The following is a 20,010-nucleotide window of genomic DNA, read 5'->3' as shown; positions in this document are numbered from 1 at the left end:
CACACACACACACACACACACACACACACACACACACACACACACACACTGGAAGCAAACCAGGGATAATGATGAGGTAAATTTTGAAACCTTGAGTACAATAACACATGTTTTACACACACACACACACACACACACACACACACACACACACAGAAGGTCAAACACAGTTGAAGAAAGAGTTGGCTCTGCAGAGGCCCTCTCTTGGATATATATCACAGTGTGGATACCTCCAAAAGTCCTGCTCTCCATCAGAGCAATGGTGCTCTACAGACAAGTTCAAAACCTTGCCTTGAAAAGGTTTGAATGAAGAGCTCTGATTTCATGCGTCCCAGCACCACAGATGCTCAAACACCACTCAGCAGCACCCACAGAGTTGAACGTTACTTAGCCACAGCCTGTAAAGTATGTAGCATTTATGGCACTCAGTAGGATAATGGGATACAATGATCTATCTAAATTGCTGGTGTGAATGGCTCTTATATTTGACATTTATTCCACTCCATTATGCAGTTGCATCCGATTAATGCACAGCTGGATGCTACAAGATCAGTCAGCCATGGTGCACCTGAAATGTTACATTTCACCTCGAGAGCCCTAGAGTTATTCATGATTTCAGTTTTCCAAGTTGAAAAACTCTTAACCTATGACTTAAATGAAATACAGCAAAGCCACATAAAAAAGCTAATTCTGTTTCACTCTAATTTGGGTCCTATACCTAACATTTGTTCAGTGTATGAAACTTTAGGCTTTAAATGGGCAAAGGAGGAACTGTTTTATTTGGAAGCAGATCTGAATCACTGTGTTTACAGCTGTGAGATGGGGCGTTGACCTTAGCTGAGGACATGCTCTCTGGGGCAATTCTAATTTCTTTCTTTTCTCCTTGTTGGTTCTGCTAGTAATATTGAGATCTGGGAATGACATGGGCAGTGATGGGAATAACGGCCTTACAAGTAACGGCGTTACCAACGGAGTCACTTTTTTCAGTAACGAGTAATCTAACTAATTATTATTTCTATCGTTACAACGCCGTTGCCATTACTAACAAGAAAATGCGGTACGGTCTCGTTACTATTTATCAACAAACAGACGGTTGAAGCTGTGTTCAGCTTACCGCATCTTATATCAGTTGCATGGAAGTAGCTGAAAGTAATCTGGACGCTACAGCTTTAAGCAGCTGCGCATGCTCCCGCGGATGGCAATCACTTTCTGGTTGACGATTTCTTTTTGGCATAAGAAGTGTAGCTAGTGGACAAAACAATCGCATGAGTTCTGCTGTTTGGCTGAGGAAGAATAAAGTAGTCGTGGTAAGCCAATCACATGACCACTTTAAGATGACAAAGCAACAAGGAGATATATACCAGTTTTTAAATTGTGTTGATAGTCACGATCAACAATATATACACAGTGCTTTTTCATCATGTTTACTGTCTGAGGACAGCGCTAGCAAGCACTCTCTGCTTATGACCAAAACAAAAAACAGCCCTTTTGTGTTGGTGGAAAAATTAACCAAGTAGACCAATCAAAAATGATATAGCAACATGACATTTGGTTGTTTAGGAAGAGGGGGAAGTTTTAGGAGTGACGGTGAGAGAGCGAGAGAGCGAGAGAGAGAGAGAGAGCGAGAGAGAGAGAGAGAGCGAGAGAGAGAGAGAGAGAGAGAGAGAGAAAGAAAGACAGCAGAAAAAGAGAGAGAGCGATTCTTGAGCTGTTGAGAGATTTGTGATGTTTAGTGTGTTTGCAGTGTGTAGTTAGTGTGTTGTCTTGTGTAGTTAGTGTGTTGTCTTGTGTAGTTAGTGTGTAGTGCTGTGGATAGTTTTGTGTTGTGTGTCAGAACAATGAGGCAACTGCTGTCTCCAGGTGATACACCTGCTGCTGTCAGACCTGCAGGTATCAGGCTGTGATGTTCTCCTTTATAGTGGACAGAAATTTTTTTTTTTGGAGTGGCACAAATAATTTGTGTGGCATCTTATTGAATGAAGAACAGCTGATTGTTCTGTAAATAGTTTGAAATGGTTATTTAGAAAATCAAGGTAAAAGGTAAATGACTGCAAATAACTTTGTTGTTTGCAAAACTTGTGCATATGATTTTAAAATTGACAATTTATATTTGCATTTAAAGTTATTAAATATCATTCATTAAACATGTTTGTGGTTGTTACAGTAAAAAATATAACTTTTTCTGCTCAGATTTTATGTTTTTTGTCTGATTTTAGATCAGTTGTGTTAATACAGTATGTCAAGATGAAAACATAACTGTAAATTCAGACACGTGAGGTTGTGCTGAAAAGGATGATACCAAACAAGGCAACGTAAACAGTTTTTAAGGGTGAAATGTGGAGGGAAAATCAAAAGTAGTTAAAAATGGCCAATTGTACCCTGGACCCCAGAGGGCTAAACATTTTTTTTTAAAGTAACGTAACAGTTACTTTTCAAGTAATTAATTACTTTTAGAATCTTGTAACTTAGTTACTAACTCAGTTACTCTTTTTAAGAATTAATTACTTTTTCAAAGTAACTTGCCCAACACTGGACATGGGTGACAAGCGCCACTAAAAAACGAAGCCAGTGAGTGAAGAAAAGGACCACACTGAAATACAGTTAAGGCATATTTATCTGGATTAGAAAGCAAACGTAAACAGGAAAATTACCACCAATTATCTCTTGTAATGTTTTCCTTTGCAATCTAAGCTTAACTTCTTCCCAGCGTGACACTTCAAAGACCATCTGAGGAAATTCTGAACAACTAATAGAATGAAGTTGCTACTGGTCAAAGTCATCGATCCATCCTGGTACCTACTGTTTCACTTCCATAGCACAAAATAATCTTATTTCATCGTATCTTGAAATGAACTGTTTACCCCCCAAACATCAAATTCAAATACTTTCAGAAACAATTTGTCTAAATATGCCAGTCAAAAAAAACTTGAAGCTAACTAACATTGCATCATAGAAAGGGACAGTGCGTGGAAGCGGGGCCACCAGTGTTTACATCCTGTTACACGAATCATAAGCCAGGACCTCTATTAGTGGGTTGTAGATGTACACTTCCTTCTGTACAGTCATACAGTTAAAAGGTGCAGTTCAGGAGAAAGAAAACAGTTCCTTCATGAAACTGTTCTCTAGAAGTTTTTTAAAATATATTTTTGAGGAACTGGGTCTGATTTGTGGTAAGAAGTGCTGCTGCTGATGTTTTACATGTAATTTAGTTCTATTATATTTAAAAGAAAGCAGACATCTCCAAAATTTGGGAAATGACACCAAGCTAGATAGATTTTAAAAAAGGATGCCAATGTGTTTCCATTTAAAACCTCTAAAATCTATGAAGGAAACTGAGGCGCCTAGCTTCTTAGCATATTCATTTACAGCCATGTTCAAAATATTATTCATCTAAATTTTGTTTACGTTGAAATAAAGCATTTTAGAATAATTTAGTCAGGTTTTTTTTTTTTTTTAGTTTTTCATAAATGAAACTGTCTGCAAGTGACTGCAAACAAACAGAAAGTGTTTTAAAGTCACATGTTTGCAGTTATGAGAGCTCAGCACTAAAAGGAATGAGAAGATTAGGGATTACAGATGAGAAGATGAGGAACTGAACAGCAGGAATATTGTTATTCAGGTCTGGTGTTAATTTTGGCTTGGAGACAGGATGGAGGAAGTGTTATTTTAGATCCATTGTGCCCTTTTCCTGCTGAGGTCAAAGGTCAAAGAAAGAAACCAAATGAAAGGAGAGGAGGAAAGAAGCTGTTAAAGGAAAAGAGGTTATCTTTATTACTTTAGGTGGATATAAGGCCGCTGCATGGGAGCTGTAGGTGATAGAGAGGAAATGCACAGTGCACAGTGGACATAGGCAACAAACACAGATCAAAGGTAATGCTATAAATGTTTCAGAATAAATGTTGTCCATAGAGGTTACACTTGGGATCTTAAATATAGGAGCAAAAGTATAAACTGGAACAAAGAATATCAGTAATTGTTTGTTAGTGTGTCTATTCTGACCACTGTCTTGGTGATGATAGCAAAGTAGAAGTACAGTTCCAAATAAATAAAATATGTGAGGAAATGTATAATTGGTTGCCATTGTGCTTAAAATTTGATCTTTTTCATCAGATCAGCAACTAAGAGGACGATGAATGGACTGTCCAAATTGTGAAATCAGCAAATGTGGAAAGTAATCTATGTGAGTGAAGAACAGATGTTTCAGAATGCTCTAAATGTTGGTCTTAGACATGTTACTTTCCTACCGTTGGCCTTAGTATAGTAGCCTTAGCATAGTATCATGCATACCTAATATGGTCATGTTAGCCACACAGCTGGGACTGTGAGCAAAAAGCCCCACCCACCGCCATTCAAGCTTTTTTTTCTTCTTCTGATCAGCAGCCAATCTGAAGAAAGTTGGCTTAAAGAGGAAGGGATAAATAAGAATTGTTTTGAGCTTGGAACCATGCAAACCTACTCTAGAGTACAAGAATAAAAAATAATAACTTAGAAATGAGCACGATAGATTTCCTTTTATTAAGAAGAAAAAAATCTCATATTTGTAAAACCTTACAAAGACATGGAGACAGTCTTATCTCTTGTACTGTGGAACAGAGGAAAGCAAAATGAATGATGCCCTAGACCTGTCACTGCATGGCAGGCATGATGTGGGGTAAATCAAAGTTCAGCTGACCCAATGGATGGAAGAAAAAAGAGGGTGTTTGTAGGCATACAAGTACAAGGATATACTAGCGCAATAAGTAGAAATGCATGTTGACAAACAACCTGCTCACTTTTCCAACCTTCAAAAAAGAACCATTACTACAGGACATCAAATTGTCAGTGAGTCAAGGCAATAATACCAAAGGAAAACTTTTATTCATTTCTGTGATGTCAAGTGAAAAAATCCAAAGCAAAATTAAAAAAGAAAACAGTATTTCACAAACTGGAATAAGAATAGTATTTTTGATACTTTGGTATCTGATTATTGAGAGTCACATCTTTAAAATAAAACAAAACACCAAACACACTTTTTGGCCACTGAAAAAAAATCATGAATATGAAGACAATAATGAAGTGAGTTTTTTCTTCTAATTAAAGTTTTAAATCAAAGTTTTAAATAAAAAAGTCTAAAGAAATGCAATAACTTGGTAGGCAAAATAAGTTATGAACTTGTATAACAAAACCATAGACTGTACATCAAAAATAAATGGGTTTTCTAACAAGACTTCAAAAGTGCTCAGGACCACCTGACAAAATTGAAGGCCAATGATCATAATTTACAAGCCGAAAATCTTTTTTTTTATTTTTTCAGAATCACATGAAACTAATGATCAAGTGTTTATTAAGGGTCGTAAATCACTGTATTTTATTATAATTATATTATTAAATATATTAATTCTTTTAAATTAAAAACATAAAGAAACCCAATGAGTCAGTACATAAAATCAAGTCCAAACTGAACACCAATTTAGTTTGACAAACAAACGCTTTCGTACAATGTTGAACTTGTTGAAGTTTGCATGTCAGGTTGTAAAAGAAGTACTTATTGCATAATAACAACATTAAAATTTGATTACCTTTTTATCCCTTTAAAACTAGTGTGTTTCTTAATCTGGTTGCTCCATCATGACTTATTCTAGTAATAGCCTGTGTTACCAAGCACTTAAAAAGGATTTTGCAGGCCATGCTGGTGAGTGATCCAGTCCGCTGCAGCTTGTTCCTGTTACTTTAATTAGAAAGAATCAAAAAGTATTTTCATACTAGTTCTGCCATGTTGCTGCTTTTATCTCCCCAGCACCCAGCAGATCATCAAACAGCTCGAGGGAGACAGTCAATAAACACATGCTCATACTGCCATCTCCCACCGGCATTTCCTGTTCAGCTATTTCCTTTTCCTGTCTGGGTTTGAAGAAAAAAAGGTTGAAATGTGTTTTGCCATTCATTACTGTGCGCTTTGATCAAACAAGCACACAAACACATAAACTCCCGCTGAGGCTCAGGCCCGAGGAGTCCATTTTATTTTGTTGAGAAATAGTTCATGAGGATCAGAAAGGATGGATTTAGCTTGTCGGACCAACACGAAAACATACACACACACATACTGTATTCAGCCTTTTAAACAGAAGCATAAAACTTGTTCCTGTGTTTTAAATGGCATTTGTTCAACCTTTGTAAGAAAAATCTCAGGTTTCTTTAAACTGAAAACCTGAGCCCTGAATGTGAAACTGTGCATTCACGTGTCCCTGTGCTGTTATGAAATGTAAATCCTTATTTATGCTCTGCTTCACACCTTTAAAAAAATATCATGACTTCTCTTTCACACTCTGCCTACACACTAATGGCACAAACGCACTGGTTGTGAGTCATGTCTGAAGTATGAGATGCCTTCCTGTGGATCATTTGTTGGAGATAGACCCTACCTGTAATGCCCAACACCTGATGCCAAACGACCGGAGACAAGTGTCAAACATTTAGCAGTTCAGTGGACGTAGGCGTGTGTGTGATGTTTAGTTAGCATTCAAATTCACTGAAGTGTGAAACTTAGGACATGGAGGAAGACAACAGTATTGCGTTTAATGAGTTTGTGTAACGGAAGAAGGACAGAAAAAAAAAAACTTCATATAATCAATAACTCACTCAGGAAGAAGACTGAAGTTCAAAGTCCAAAGTAAAACTCTCAAAAAGATCTCAGCAGTTGGCACACAGGGGTTGAGTGCTTGCATCTAGTCCTGAGATTATTTTTACACATAAAAACCTTTTTTAGTAATAAATCTTTTACTCTGTCTAGGCCTGGAAGAGGCGCTGGTTTGTGCTGCGAAGCGGTCGACTGAGCGGAGAGCCGGACGTTCTGCAATACTACAAGAACCCGCATTCCCGTCGGCCAATCAGGAACATCAATCTGAATCTGTGCGAACAGGTGAGATGACAGATATATTACTATCTCACCTAATGTTGGATTTATGTCTTTAAACATTTTTTTTTTGGAAATATGATCTTATTTGCAAAATAAAGAGAGAGTGTGGCAACACAGATTTTGGTAATAAAATCAGTTCCTGAATTTTCTTTATGAGAAAAGAGAAAGTTTCTCTTATTTCAACTTTGACTGATCTTCTTTTTAAGTTTCTTTCTTTGAGCAGTGCAAGACTTGTAGCACAGAACTACTAATTATTAGATTACACCGAATCACACACTGTGAAAGTCACAACACTAACATTGGTTTGGTAATAATACTAAAAAGATTGTGTTGGCATGGCCACACATGTCTTGTGTGCAGCATAAAATGTGATTTATTTAAGGTGGTTTCTGCTGAATGATCTTCCTTTGACACATCGGAACATTGCAGTAAAGTCGAACTTTGATAGTCTGTCCACAGGGGACGAATTCTTGGCGCACAACCTTGGGATTGTCAGAAAATAGATCATTGTTGTGTTCCTGACCTGGTGCAATCAATTCAGGTCTGGACATTGGGGACACTTTGATTAAAAATTGCTGTTGGGCCAGTGATCATTAGCATAACGGTTGAATTACTTTGACACGGACTGTGATATTTTGTTTTTGGGAAAGTTTGAAATTACAAATCCGCATGCCTGAGTGTCTTCTAAGATGCAATCCAAACATGCATGTGTGTTGGGACTCGACGGCCCATAGGGGAAGGTTGACCAAATTTAAATTAGGTATGATTTTTCACTTTTTGAGAGACACAGGGAACTTTATGATCACATCTCATAATTTATTTTTTTTCTTTCAAATTCTTTTTGTTTGTTAAATGCCAATTGAATGTGTGTATATTATGTACATAGATACTCAACTATGTAAACACTTACACTTAATAAATCCTAAGGGTTGTTTGACTGTTTGACAGTAACAAGTCTGCTCCATTTCTGCCTCTCCGTCAGGTGGATGCTGGCCTTTCTTTCACGAAAAAGGAGCTAGAGAGCAGCTTTGTTTTTGACCTCAGGACAGAAGAGAGGATCTGGTACTTGGTGGCTGAGTCTGAAGAGGACATGAACCGCTGGGTGACATCCATCTGCCTGCTCTGTGGCTTCAACCCTACTGATGATGGTATGGTAGATATCCAATTATTAGACAAGTGAAAAATGCTCCGTGTACCTTTCTTGTTTTGCATTTGAAGTGGATGTTTGCCTGCGTGGGCTGTGGTTGAGTCAGTGTGAAAAGTAGGAGGAGGAGAGAACATGCATAAAGAAAAGTAGACAAGTATGCCTTCACGATTGTGGCTGCCATTGACTCAGACCTGTACAGCAATACATTTAAACAATATAAATATTATGATATTGTTATAGCAGCTTGCCCTTGTACATTTGAACTTTGTGTTCACACGTGAAATGGATCCTTTGAGTTAAACAGTCTTATTTGTGTTTATAATAGATGGATGTTTTATCAGAGGTTTCATATTCTGAATAAATTTGATATAACACATATAAATTTGATTTTTTGATATAAATTTGATATGATACAATGCAACAAATCAGTTATTTTTTTTCCATATGTTGACTGTAAAATCAATGGTTTCTTTGTAATTAACATAGATCTCTTTAGGATTAAAGTTATAGAAAAAAACATGTAAAAGAGCTTCTGTAAATTCACACATGAAGTAAGTCACCGCTATACTAAACATCTATTGTAATGCAATCAAACACAGTAATGCCAATATAGTTTTTGCATCATCAATACTGCACCACACTCCAGTTTATTAAGGTTTTCCAATGTTTTGCTCAGATAATCAACAAATGTATGTTAATATATAACATATAAATAATAAATATATTGGTAGCATTTCAATAAAATGCACTTCAGTACAACAGGAAGAATAACAAACTGCTGGTAAAATATGCATTAAAAGTATTGAAGTGGCGTGCCTAATAAACTGACATGACAAATACTGGCTGAGCTTTGGGACCTTTGAACAGATTGTCTATAAGGTTTTTAATTCCTGAATTAGCTGATTTATTTTCTTTCATTGTACAGTTCCAGAAAGACCTCTTGTCTCCTCCTCCACCTCTGCAACATCTATGACCCCAGTCAGTCACACCACCACCATCTCTACGATGACAGGGTTAGTCCCACCACCATATGACCCGGTGAGTGTGCGGCACATGGAGCCTGACCGGAATTCAGAGGAGGATTATCTGTGGTTATCACAATGCCAGAGTCACATCAGGTAAATAAATGAACACAAAGATACAATAAGACAAAAAAAGCCTAGTCATTAATGTCTTAAAGCTCATTTTCCCAGCTTAGTCTTAGACCAAACATGTTTTCTAGGAGGTTCAGGCTTAATCCATGCCTGGCAAACTCTACATCTCAATTAAGATAGATTAAGTTACAATAGGTTATGGCCAGATTTTTTTTTCACCTAAGTCTAAATGATTTCCAACTACTTAGTAAAGGTTATCTGGTGATTTTGTCTGTAAACAATTTAATCCTCTTTTAAGGATAGTTTTAAAATATCATAGGAAGATATTTTTCTGAAGATTTAACTTTAATTAAATAAGCAAACATGTCATAGATGGAATATCTCCAACATGTAGTGGATGGAAAAATCGAGATACAGAACACTTGAAACAAACCTGATGGATATTGTATATATAGTATATTGTATGTATACAATTACAATATTGTTAGGGTTTTCTAACTAGACATTGCGAATGTATGAGGGGACATGATTGTGCAATTGAGGGCCATTGCTCATGAAATGACTTGTCAATAACTGAGTAAAAAATTCCCAGCTTTATCATCCTTTTCTACTTCAGTGCATTAGGACCATAATCTACAAGTTAATCTTCCATTCAGTATCACTTGAAACTCACGATCGAGACACTAAACTCATCAGGAAACTACTGAAGGTCATAGATTAAGGGATCTTATGGCCATTTTCCCATAGATTTCTATGCACCCAGAAGTCTTTTTGCATTAATTAAGTTATTTAACTTTGAAGGTATACTCAGAATTCCTAATGTGTTAATAAATCCTGTTGTTAGCAATATCATTTAAGGTAACAGAGCAGCGAATTAACTTTAGACGTCTTCTGAAGCCTTTAGAGTTTCGCTAAAATTTTAACCTCATAGAAAGATTTGCGGTTTCTGTAAAAACTGAGTTAAAATGCCAAAATGAGTCCAGAATCTATACTTAAACTCTAACAAAACAAATAAAAACACAATGATAGAAAACAGAATTACAAAAGACAGCCTGTCAGATCTGCAAGCTTTGTTTAATATATCTAGTTAGTTTTTGTTTTAGTCATATTATTGCTCAAAACAAAATCCTAAAAATGCAAAAATAACTTTTCCACTCTGACTCCAGTTCCACTCCAGTTCAGACTAAAGAGAACCAGCTGAAGATAAATCAGCTAAACTACCAGAGTTACAGGTTCAGACGTGTTGACTCTAAGAAAGGGGATTTGAGATTTAGCTTGGATCACACCCACGGAAAAGGTTGACTTCATGAAACTTCATGGGAGAGTTCCTCAGAACAGCACAATAAAACCTATCAAAATGTTTGATCTTTCCAGACACGTTTAGTTGTTGAGGTTTGAACCCAAAGCCTTGAGTGGACTATGATGGGAAAAATCAACAATAATTGTAATGCAAAGAAAACCTTTCTATTTTATTCGTCTTTATTTTTGACCAAAATAAACAGATAAACTATATAACTTCATAAGGAAAAAAGAAAAAGAAAAAACAAACTCTTTTTATTCAAGTCTTTTTGTTGATATCTCCCTCTTTCTTTTTGTAGGGCTCCTTTAGGGTCATCCACATCTCTTGAAACGGACTACAATGACAACCTTTACCCGCCTCCCTCTGCAACCTCCTCCTCTTCTTCTTCTTCTTCCTCTCCTTCCCTCCTCCCCAGCAGCCTTCCAAATCCATCCTACTCCTCTTCCTCCTCTTCTTCTGGCTTTAGAGTGGTCCCTTGGACAGTCACTGCAATGTCGAGCCCTCTCAGCCAGTCTTTAGATGCCAGCACAACCCCTGACTCCCAGAATCGAGCTGGCAGACCCCGCTGTCACCCCTCTCCGCATCCCAGAAAGCACTCCCTGGATTTTCACCTTCGTCCAGTAGCAATACCTCTCAGTGATAACATCCACTCCAATGTGCATCCAAGCACACACTCATCCACCACTAGTGGTTACCAGATCCCACGTCCAGTATGCACTTCACAACCGCCGCCCCCTCGCCGCCCATCTTCTACCCCTAGTGTGGACTCCCTAACCCAAGCAGAGCTTCATGCCTCCACCCCTACTCCTCCTCCGCGCCCACCAAAACCTCCTGGCATTGCAGCCCAAGGAGAAAGCTCAAAGCTTGCCACACTCCCCCGAACTGCCTCAGAGCCAGAGAGGAGGGATGAGAGTGTGGATGGAGGAGGACATCTGCCAAGGAGCAACACCGTCACTACACCAGGATGCATGCATACAAGTAAGGAGACAATACTGTCCTGACATTGATAATTCAAACAAATAATCCTTCAGATTTCAATGCCAAAACCAACATTTCATTCATTAGATTTTTTATTTTTCACACATTCAACAAATCAGATTTAGGGAGTTCTTTAAGGAGCCTTTGAGATGCCAGTTGATGCATTTTATTTCCTCTTGATTAACGTCAATACACACAACACCTGAATATGAATAAACATAATGTGCAAATAACAGACGAGAAGATGTTTCTGTCTGTCTGCAATCTGAGTCCCACTGAGCTGTCAGTTTGAGCTGGCATTGATTACACATGGGTACCTAATCTTTGTACAGAGCCAAAGACAGACAAAATGAACCTGGTAGTTTTCATGTGAACATTTTTTTTCTTCAGTCTTATATAGTGACCAGCAGAAGTCTTGATCTAGTTATCTCTTATCTGGTATCCACATGTTGAGGCTATAACAATAGCTCTAAAAATGTAGTTGTTGTCAAAACAAGTCGACCTTCTGGCTGGTGTGTTCCATGCTGCATTTGGATTCAACCAGGCTCGCTGTTTTTGACATTTTATAGTCCTTGTGCTAAGCCAATCTATAAGTTCTAGCTGTAGAACTAAAGATAAATCAGTGCCAGTGTAAGGCATTGATTTAGCTGCCAAAATGCTTTACCGTGTGTACCATGTTTAGTGGATATTAATCAGCTGTATGTAACTTAGGCTGCAATTTAAAGCAGGGTAGGCTTTACACAGCAGGTTCATTAAGGTTTTATTGCTGCTGCAGGAAACTTGTGACGTAAAAGAGACTTTATGAATCTGGAGACTGACAGCGTTGGATGGTAATTCTCAGTTGGTTCTTCAGATCTTTTTGTTTTAATTGCCATTATGCAAACTTGTAATGATCCAGGTTTCATTATGTTTTATTGTAGCTGACTTTTAAAACTAAACAGTTTTAAAATTTGTTGCTCTAAACAAAGTTACTGTGATGTCACTTCTGGATTTGCTGGCTCTTACTTTGAAGGCTTTTGGTGTTTCGAAACCTGATATGAGGAGTGAGATGTAGATATGACTGAAACCCTACGGAAGATTGTGATCTCATGCTTTTTTTTCATCAGTTGAACATAAATTTAATGCTCTATTCAGAGAGATAGAGATAGACCTCCCTTAATTTAACAAACAAGTCAGGCTGTTTTACCACTAATTGCCCTGCTAGTTATTAAAAATAACGCAGCTTTAATGCACGTCACTGGATTCATTTTTCAAACCAGAAGACAATGTTCTTGTTCTTCATGAATTTTATTGAGATAGCATTTTTTTTCTACACTTCTAAAACACCAACCACTAACATTTTTACCATTTTACATTTGTCATTAATTTAATCACCAAAGTGTCAGATTTGGAGTAATAATCCCACAAAAGGTGCAAACTAATGAAAACTGGTTCACATGAGAACACCTTCTGGTACCAGATGTGCCTACTTAGTAATATTCAGAGACAAGTTCATGCACATTAATGTTGTACTCAGTTCAATGCTAAATCTTTTTAGGAGGCTGCAATCACTGTTTGCCATCTGATTTTTAAACCTCGTACCTGAGGGAGATTATGCAGAGCTAAGAAGCTTTGTTGTGCAGAGCTAGCAGTTCTGAGGGATTATATTGTTACAGCTGAAACTGTTTGTGCATGATTGCTCCATAATTTGATTCATTAATCAAACGTGAACTTTGCCCAACAACAGCACAAGGAGATTTCTTTTCTTTTGTTTTTTTTAATCCACATTTCTCTTTCCAGTTCTATGAAGTTTCCATCATAAAGAAACAGCTGCTTTCAAGTATATCTAAGATAGATTCATGCAAGCTCAGACTTGTTATTTCATGCATGTGGTTGTCCCACCTTCTTAGATTACCCGCCATGCGTATTCAGTTTCACATTTGGTCAAACCCACTGTACAAATGCTGTTTGTGTAAATGCGTGTCAGCAGAAGTCTACGATCTGCAAAGGTATACAAGTAGTTGGCAGTTTACTGGAAGAGCTTTGCCATTGGAAAGAAAATCACTTTCACTTTCACATCTGTAGACAAAAAACAAAAAAAACAACAAAAAAACCCAGCAAGAAACAAATAAATAGAAAGCCAAAACAAGTTTGTCTGTTATCATTGAAGAGAGGATTGAGCTACTCATGGATTTTGTCTCATTACTTTCTGTTTCAGGTAGCGACTCTTTTTACATCCCTCGGTCTTTGTCTGACAGAGCAAGCATGTTTGATTTCAGTGAGAGCTTCAACAGCTATTTTGTAAGTTGAAACCTCCAAAATAAAATAAATGTTAACTTTGAACGACTATTCTATCTTTTATCTCTTTCTGTTTTATCATGGATTTATAATTTTACAATGAAAACCAACCTGCATTCTTGATCCTTTTTTTCTCAGTTTAACAAAGGCATGGTCCCTCTGGGTAGTGTCTGTTCTGAAGATGATGATGTGGATGAAAATTATGTTCCCATGAGTGCTGCCACCTCTGAGCCACCGGTTGCACCCAGGTCTGTAAGAATTACGACACGTAAAATAAAGATTTCTTTCTTAAAATCAGCCTCTCAAATTGTCATCTGCACGATGAAGCTGTTTTAGGGCCTCTCTCTTTAAGATCCCACTTTGTGAAATTCCACTTTCTTCTAATAGGCTTCCCCTTACTTTGTAGTACTCAAGTGGATGAATTGGCCAAATCTGGCACATTTACATAGTTCATGAGCCCTTAGTAGACTATCAATCAAAGACGCACAGACACACAAACAACTTAATGTGAAAGAAATACAGGTATGACAATATTTCAAAAACATATTTGTATTGTGTTGAAGAGCTATCAAATGAAGATGAACACAGTTCAAGGTGCAAGGAGTTGATGTAACCTTTATTTAACAAAGCAAGTCATAAAGACCGCTTTGTTAAATAGCAGTCTTTATTAACAAATAAAAGCCTCCCAAGCAAACACACACTGAAAAAAAACACACACCTGCTGATAAAACACTAACCCCTGGTGGTGGCTTGATGTCAATCAAAATTTTCAGAGAGTTGTTACAAAAGGCACCTTTAATCTTTGGACTAAAACACAAGCTAACATCACCTCACATATAAGGAACTACTTATAACTATTAGTAACTACTTCCCTCACATGTGCTGTACCAATGTACTAGTAATGTGACGTGACAATAAATTTGATTGATTTGATAAACCTAATGACAGCCAATGCTGTGATGAAAAGAACATCTGGGACATTTGAAATTGGAATTTACAATTCAGTAACGTTAATTTCTGATTAATTTTATTCTTCTTCCAGAGTGCCTCCACCCTCAGACCCCTCTGCCCAGCTCCAAGAAGGCAACTACGTCCCTATGACCCCTCTGACATCTTCATTTCCTACACACCCCACCACTGTCATGACTGACATGGCATCTCTCGGGAGGCAGGTGCCTCCCCCTGCGCACATGGGTTTCCGTAACTCCGCCCTGACTCCCCTTGCTCCTCTCACTCCGCCGCTCAGGAGAAATACCATGAACACTTCTGCTGGAGGCGAACAAGAAGCCGTGCCCCCTCCGATCCACCGCAACCTGAAACCACAACGAAGAGGTTAGCGGAAACTTAGTGGGAAATTAAGTTTTGTGTTAAATTTAGTATCATTCTACTGTGAGAGCTGGAAGCTGTAACAGAGCCTTGATGTAAAAAAAAAGAAAAAAAAGAAAAACTCCTTACGTTGAATTAAATAATGTTCCCTTTAAAATATTTTGTATTTTCAAGCATTTTGGTGATTTGTAAAATTCACCTAAATAACCACAAGCATATTTCTAAGGAAATGAACTAGAGTTTAAAAACCAGATTCTGTCTGTTCACAGTAAGCATTAATGTAGCATTAGCTGAGTTGCTGTTGCAGCACTCTTTGGTAAATGCCATCTGTTTTGCGGTGTTGCGTGTCTCTGCAGGGGTTTGTGCCAATCAGCCGGTGGACAGAAATGAGAGCCAAACTCCTGAGGAGCTGACAAATAAAACAAGAGGTACAAACTACAACACACATTTACATCAACACTTAGTTTTCTCTTGATATTTAAGACAATATTAAAATGATATGGCTGAATAATAATGAAAACAAATAGAAAAATCAAAATTTTGCCAAATATTTAAAATTCTAGATATAAAATATTTGCTAAGCATCAAAAAGTAAACATTTTGCATGATCAGTGAACAGTCCAGCAGAGGTGGAAGATGTAAAAGAAGCTTTAAAAAATGATTCAAAGTGTACAAGTGTAATCACACCAGCAGAAGCTGATGCATCTACTGAAGCAAGTAAATGCAGTAAAATATCTGAACCTTAGAAGCCATGAAAAACACTGGTGAAAGGGGCTTTCCATCAGAGCTTCTTGTAATTACTTCCCACTTCATGATTCCTCTTTTTGCTTTTACTCAGCTTGTCTTGTTCTGTAAAATCACATTTTGTTGTTTGTGCTGACAACTGATTTTTTTCTTTTAAATTGTGGTTTGAAGACAATACACCCACTTATAAAATGAAACAGTTTTCAAACTTTGACCCTAAGCTTTCTGTTCCTGAAACACTTGGCTGTTTCTCCTCTGTGGTGACTCTTTCCCCCCCCACCCCCTCAATATATGTCATTTCATTTTGTTTTAATTATTCACCTGCTCCCACTTTGCTCAACAAGCCTGCACTACAAGAGCACGACAGCCACACACACAGCGACACGAACCAGCTGCTGCTTATAGAAACGTTCACATTAAATTTTAAAGTCTTCACAGTCAGGAAACTGTTTCTGGACACGCAAGGAAAAATCCCCCACCTGATTTTACTTCCTATAAAAACTTTATTCTGTTTTTAATTACAATAATAAACATTAAAAGCCAACATTAAAAGTATTACAAGGATGCTTTGGCACCATTTACAGTTTTTAGTTGTTTTCAAAGAGTGGTTTGTCCAGATAAAAGAAAAATTTCTGTCAAATTTGTCATATATGTGACTGCTGGCTGGGTCACACATTAGATGGTAATCTGTCTTTGTTTTTTTCCTCAGCCTGCAGGTCTGCGTGAGCCTGCTTTCAGTTGGTCAATACAGCAATAAAACAACGAAGTACACGTTTTCACTCAAATCACCCAAATTCAACAGCTGAACTGAAAAAAAAGGGGGTTTGAAATGACTCAGCAACTGAGGAAGACTATGAATATATTTAGAAAATCAGACCTCAGGTCTTACTTTTTTATGTTAAACTGTGAAATTTTTCAAACTCGAGGATTAAAATAAACAATGCAATGCTCTTTTTTTTACTGCTGACTAAACAGCTCTAATCACAGATATAAAGGAAGGACAAGTGGAAATACAGTTTTCTTGTTCTCATATCCTTAAAACAAGCAGCCCCTCTTTGAACTAAACCTTACATTATTTCAAACTGTAATAAGTAAAGCCGCCCTTTTTTCCCCATCTTTTGTCACCCAGTAAAACCAGCTCCTCTGGACATCTCTTCAGTGCAGCAGGACTGGCAGGAAGTCCCCCCTCCAGTGCGCTCGCCTGTAACACGGACCTTCACCCGTGGGTATGTTTGTTTGCGTGACATGATCACGTTTACTGCAAGGTCAACAGAAAACTACAGAACACAAATTTACTGCCTGGAACGCTTTCAGAGTAAGAGAGAGGAAGGATGTGTTAATAGCTGAGCAGCAATCTACTGCCACCGTGTGGTGCTTAAGGGTTACTACAAAGACTTTTAGATCATCTTACAACAGCAAGATGTTGTAATTTAAGTTAATAAAAGAAGAATGGAGTAGAATCAGTAAATATAAATACTAATTAACAGTAAGTAGTTACTCTGTAGTAAAAACTACAAAGTAAAAGTTTTCTTTACTCAGCCATCAATAGAATAAATATTGATTGATTTGTCTGACCAACAATCTATAAGTCAGCAAAATTGAGATGAAGTTTTGCTTTAAAAGCAAAAACTACCTAATCTTAAATCATCATGTAAGATTCATTTTATATTCATGTGTTTGTGTGACAGACCCTCCAGTCGTCGGACGGTCACGCCGAGCTCTGCTCACAGCTCTTCACCGTCCTCTGATTCCGATGACCCAGATGACAACTATGTTGCAATGATGACCTCTAGCCTCAGTTTCAGTGCCGGCGAGCAGGTAAAACACACACATCTCCCCTGTTTTGTTCCATTTTTTCACAATGTTCCAACTATTCTTGCTTTCTTTTTCCCCATTTATTCTTCTTCATCTTTTATTCTTATTATATTGAAAACATTTGGCTCATCTTTTGTTATTTGGGGCTTTGTTTCCCTTCTTTCTTTGAAATATATTCTAATACCTGATTGTGAGTACCTTCCATCTCTCTATCATGTCTTAACATTTTTTTCTTTCTTCTAGATTTCATAACTCCTTTACTAAACTCTCTACGTTACCGTTTACAGTCTCTGAGACTTATGATGCACCGGGCTTCAGAGGGCGGAGTCAGCAGCCCTGTGTTACGACGAGCCAGAGATGACAAGCAGGTGGAGTACCTGGACCTTGACCTCCACACTGGACAATCAACACCAAGCAGACAGGTAAACCATCTCTCGCTGTTTCACTCAACATTCAATTAAATGTGCTTTTGTTTCTTTTACTGTTATACTATATAGCATATGCATTATTTAATTAATAATTTGTCATCAGATATAAATAATACATTTTGACTGTGATCATTTTGTCTGACCACCAGAGGGCACCAATGGATTACTTTTGTTTTTCCGAGTAAATAATCTAAAAAAAAACGCAAGAACCCCAAACTCCCAAAAATCATATAAATCTTTCTCATTGTGTTTCTGCGTAACCAGAAACGCTGCACTGGAGAGGGTTTAACCGGGGGCAGTGAGCACGCTGGAGACGGCGAGGATCAAGCACGAGGCCAGCGTACACGTGTGGACTATGCAGTGGTAGACCCCAAAAGGACCAAGGCCCTGAGGAGCACGCGAGAAGCACGGCATGCCGGGAGGATGTCTACGGAGAAGAACAAATTATGAAAAACGCACAAACACACACACAAAGTTCAAAACATGCTTCTTATCCAGGAAAAGAATAAATATAACTGCAATCCATTAGTGGACAAAGTGACTGATGGACTGTTATAATCTTAGAGTCATTACGTTAATATCAAGTATCTACTTAGGAAAGTATTCACATCCTCAGACTGTTTGGCAGATCTGTTAAAATGAGCTTGGGGCATGCAGGAACCATCTACAGCCCAGTATATCAGCTGATATACATCCCACTGGTAAATATCGTATAGGGCTCATATTTAAGTTTCAGCACAGCTAGAAGCCACTTCACTTAAATACACAACAGATTACTCTGGATTTTTTTTTTTTTTTAACAAAGGTATGTTGATGATGTGAATGCCTTGATTGGCAGGTCTTGCAGTTAGTCATACAAAGCTGTTGTCATTAAAACATGAATATCAGATAGTTTAACTAAGTTATTATATAAAATGTACAGTAGTTTATAGTAACAGTTCCTTTTTTTATTTCCTCTCCACACTACAAAACCACACCACACTACCATATTTTATTATTTAGTTATTTTATATAAAATGAAAAATTTTCCTTGGTTATTAAAACCTTCAAATATCCAGAAATCAAAGTCACATTTGCAGAAATAAAGGACATGACCCTGTTCTCTAAGATGACTTTCAGTGGCAGCGTAGAAACCCTTAGAAAAGGCAAATATTCTTTGAATTTTAGAGTTTAAATCACCAGCAGGCATTTGAAGATAAAAAAAATCTAAAAATAGAAATGTATGTTAAGCAACACAATGTCATATTAATGTTCGCACATATGCGCGGATGATCTGTCAAAGGATGGTGATGATTCGACACAAAACTGCCCCTTTCAAAACCACAGGTTGACTTGTCAGAGTTTTTGGAAAGCCCGTTTTTACTGAATGGAAAACACCACACTTTGGATAGAAGGCGGGGCAATGAGGAAATGCAGTCTTACTCAGATCCTACATAAGCAAAAAAGAATATAACAGCTGCTTCTCTAGAGCACTGGAACTTCTTCATCTACTTCTATTCAAAACAGGTGACAACATCACTTAAGATAAGATAAGATAACCTTTATTACTCCCACACGTGGGAAATTTGTTTCTCCAGGGTAGTTTTTGCTGCACCGTAATATAAGATTTCAGTTTTGCTTTAAATCTACTGAGAAAAACTGTTTGACTTGTTTTGTGCTGTGATATTTTTTTAAGCCAAAAATCTCTGGTGACTTTAATTTTGTATGTCTATGTTAAGTTTCCCTAACGACATGCATTAGTTAGATTTGCTCCTCTGAGGGAGTGATAAACGTGGCGGGAAGTTTGTGTTTTCCTTGTGACTAACACACAGTTATTTTCCAGTGTATTCATCATCGCGATGTGAAGCCTTCTGTCAGATCCTGTCTGTCCAGATGATGGATATAATCTGTTAATGCTGATTTATGTGATCGTAGTAAGAATGGAATAAACACTATACATCACTAGCAGGGCCAGGGCCTGGTGTATTTTTCATTCATTTCCAAAGAACACAAAATTGTTCAAAAAC

The 20,010-nt window shown here is 37.5% G+C and overlaps 1 protein-coding gene across 3 annotated transcripts in view; it reads left to right on the top strand.

Moving 5' to 3' along the window:
- Positions 1–19,948, top strand: part of LOC102198584 (GRB2-associated-binding protein 1-like) — a 23,032-nt gene extending 3,084 nt beyond the window's left edge. Inside the window, exons 1-14 of one of the 3 annotated variants that reach the window (XM_005748845.1) lie at positions 2,511–2,792; positions 4,111–4,180; positions 6,770–6,898; positions 7,878–8,043; positions 8,968–9,160; positions 10,735–11,414; positions 13,612–13,694; positions 13,830–13,939; positions 14,734–15,023; positions 15,374–15,445; positions 16,891–16,987; positions 17,450–17,579; positions 17,864–17,998; positions 18,269–19,948. In XM_005748845.1, the coding sequence (XP_005748902.1) occupies positions 4,163–4,180; positions 6,770–6,898; positions 7,878–8,043; positions 8,968–9,160; positions 10,735–11,414; positions 13,612–13,694; positions 13,830–13,939; positions 14,734–15,023; positions 15,374–15,445; positions 16,891–16,987; positions 17,450–17,579; positions 17,864–17,998; positions 18,269–18,454 (2,289 nt within the window). In that variant the 5' untranslated portion in view covers positions 2,511–2,792; positions 4,111–4,162 and the 3' untranslated portion in view covers positions 18,455–19,948. Of the gene's footprint in view, positions 1–2,510; positions 2,793–4,110; positions 4,181–6,769; positions 6,899–7,877; positions 8,044–8,967; positions 9,161–10,734; positions 11,415–13,611; positions 13,695–13,829; positions 13,940–14,733; positions 15,024–15,373; positions 15,446–16,890; positions 16,988–17,449; positions 17,580–17,863; positions 17,999–18,268 lie in introns of those variants that run through there. The other 2 variants (XM_005748844.1, XM_005748843.1) reach the window with 2 other exon arrangements.
- The last annotated feature ends 62 nt before the right edge of the window (positions 19,949–20,010 follow it).

The sequence above is a fragment of the Pundamilia nyererei genome, unplaced genomic scaffold (assembly GCF_000239375.1).
Source record: "Pundamilia nyererei isolate P.nyererei 1_Seehausen unplaced genomic scaffold, PunNye1.0 scaffold00231, whole genome shotgun sequence".
Classification (NCBI taxonomy): Eukaryota; Metazoa; Chordata; class Actinopteri; order Cichliformes; family Cichlidae; genus Pundamilia; species Pundamilia nyererei.
This window is presented reverse-complemented; position numbering and strand designations above follow the sequence as displayed.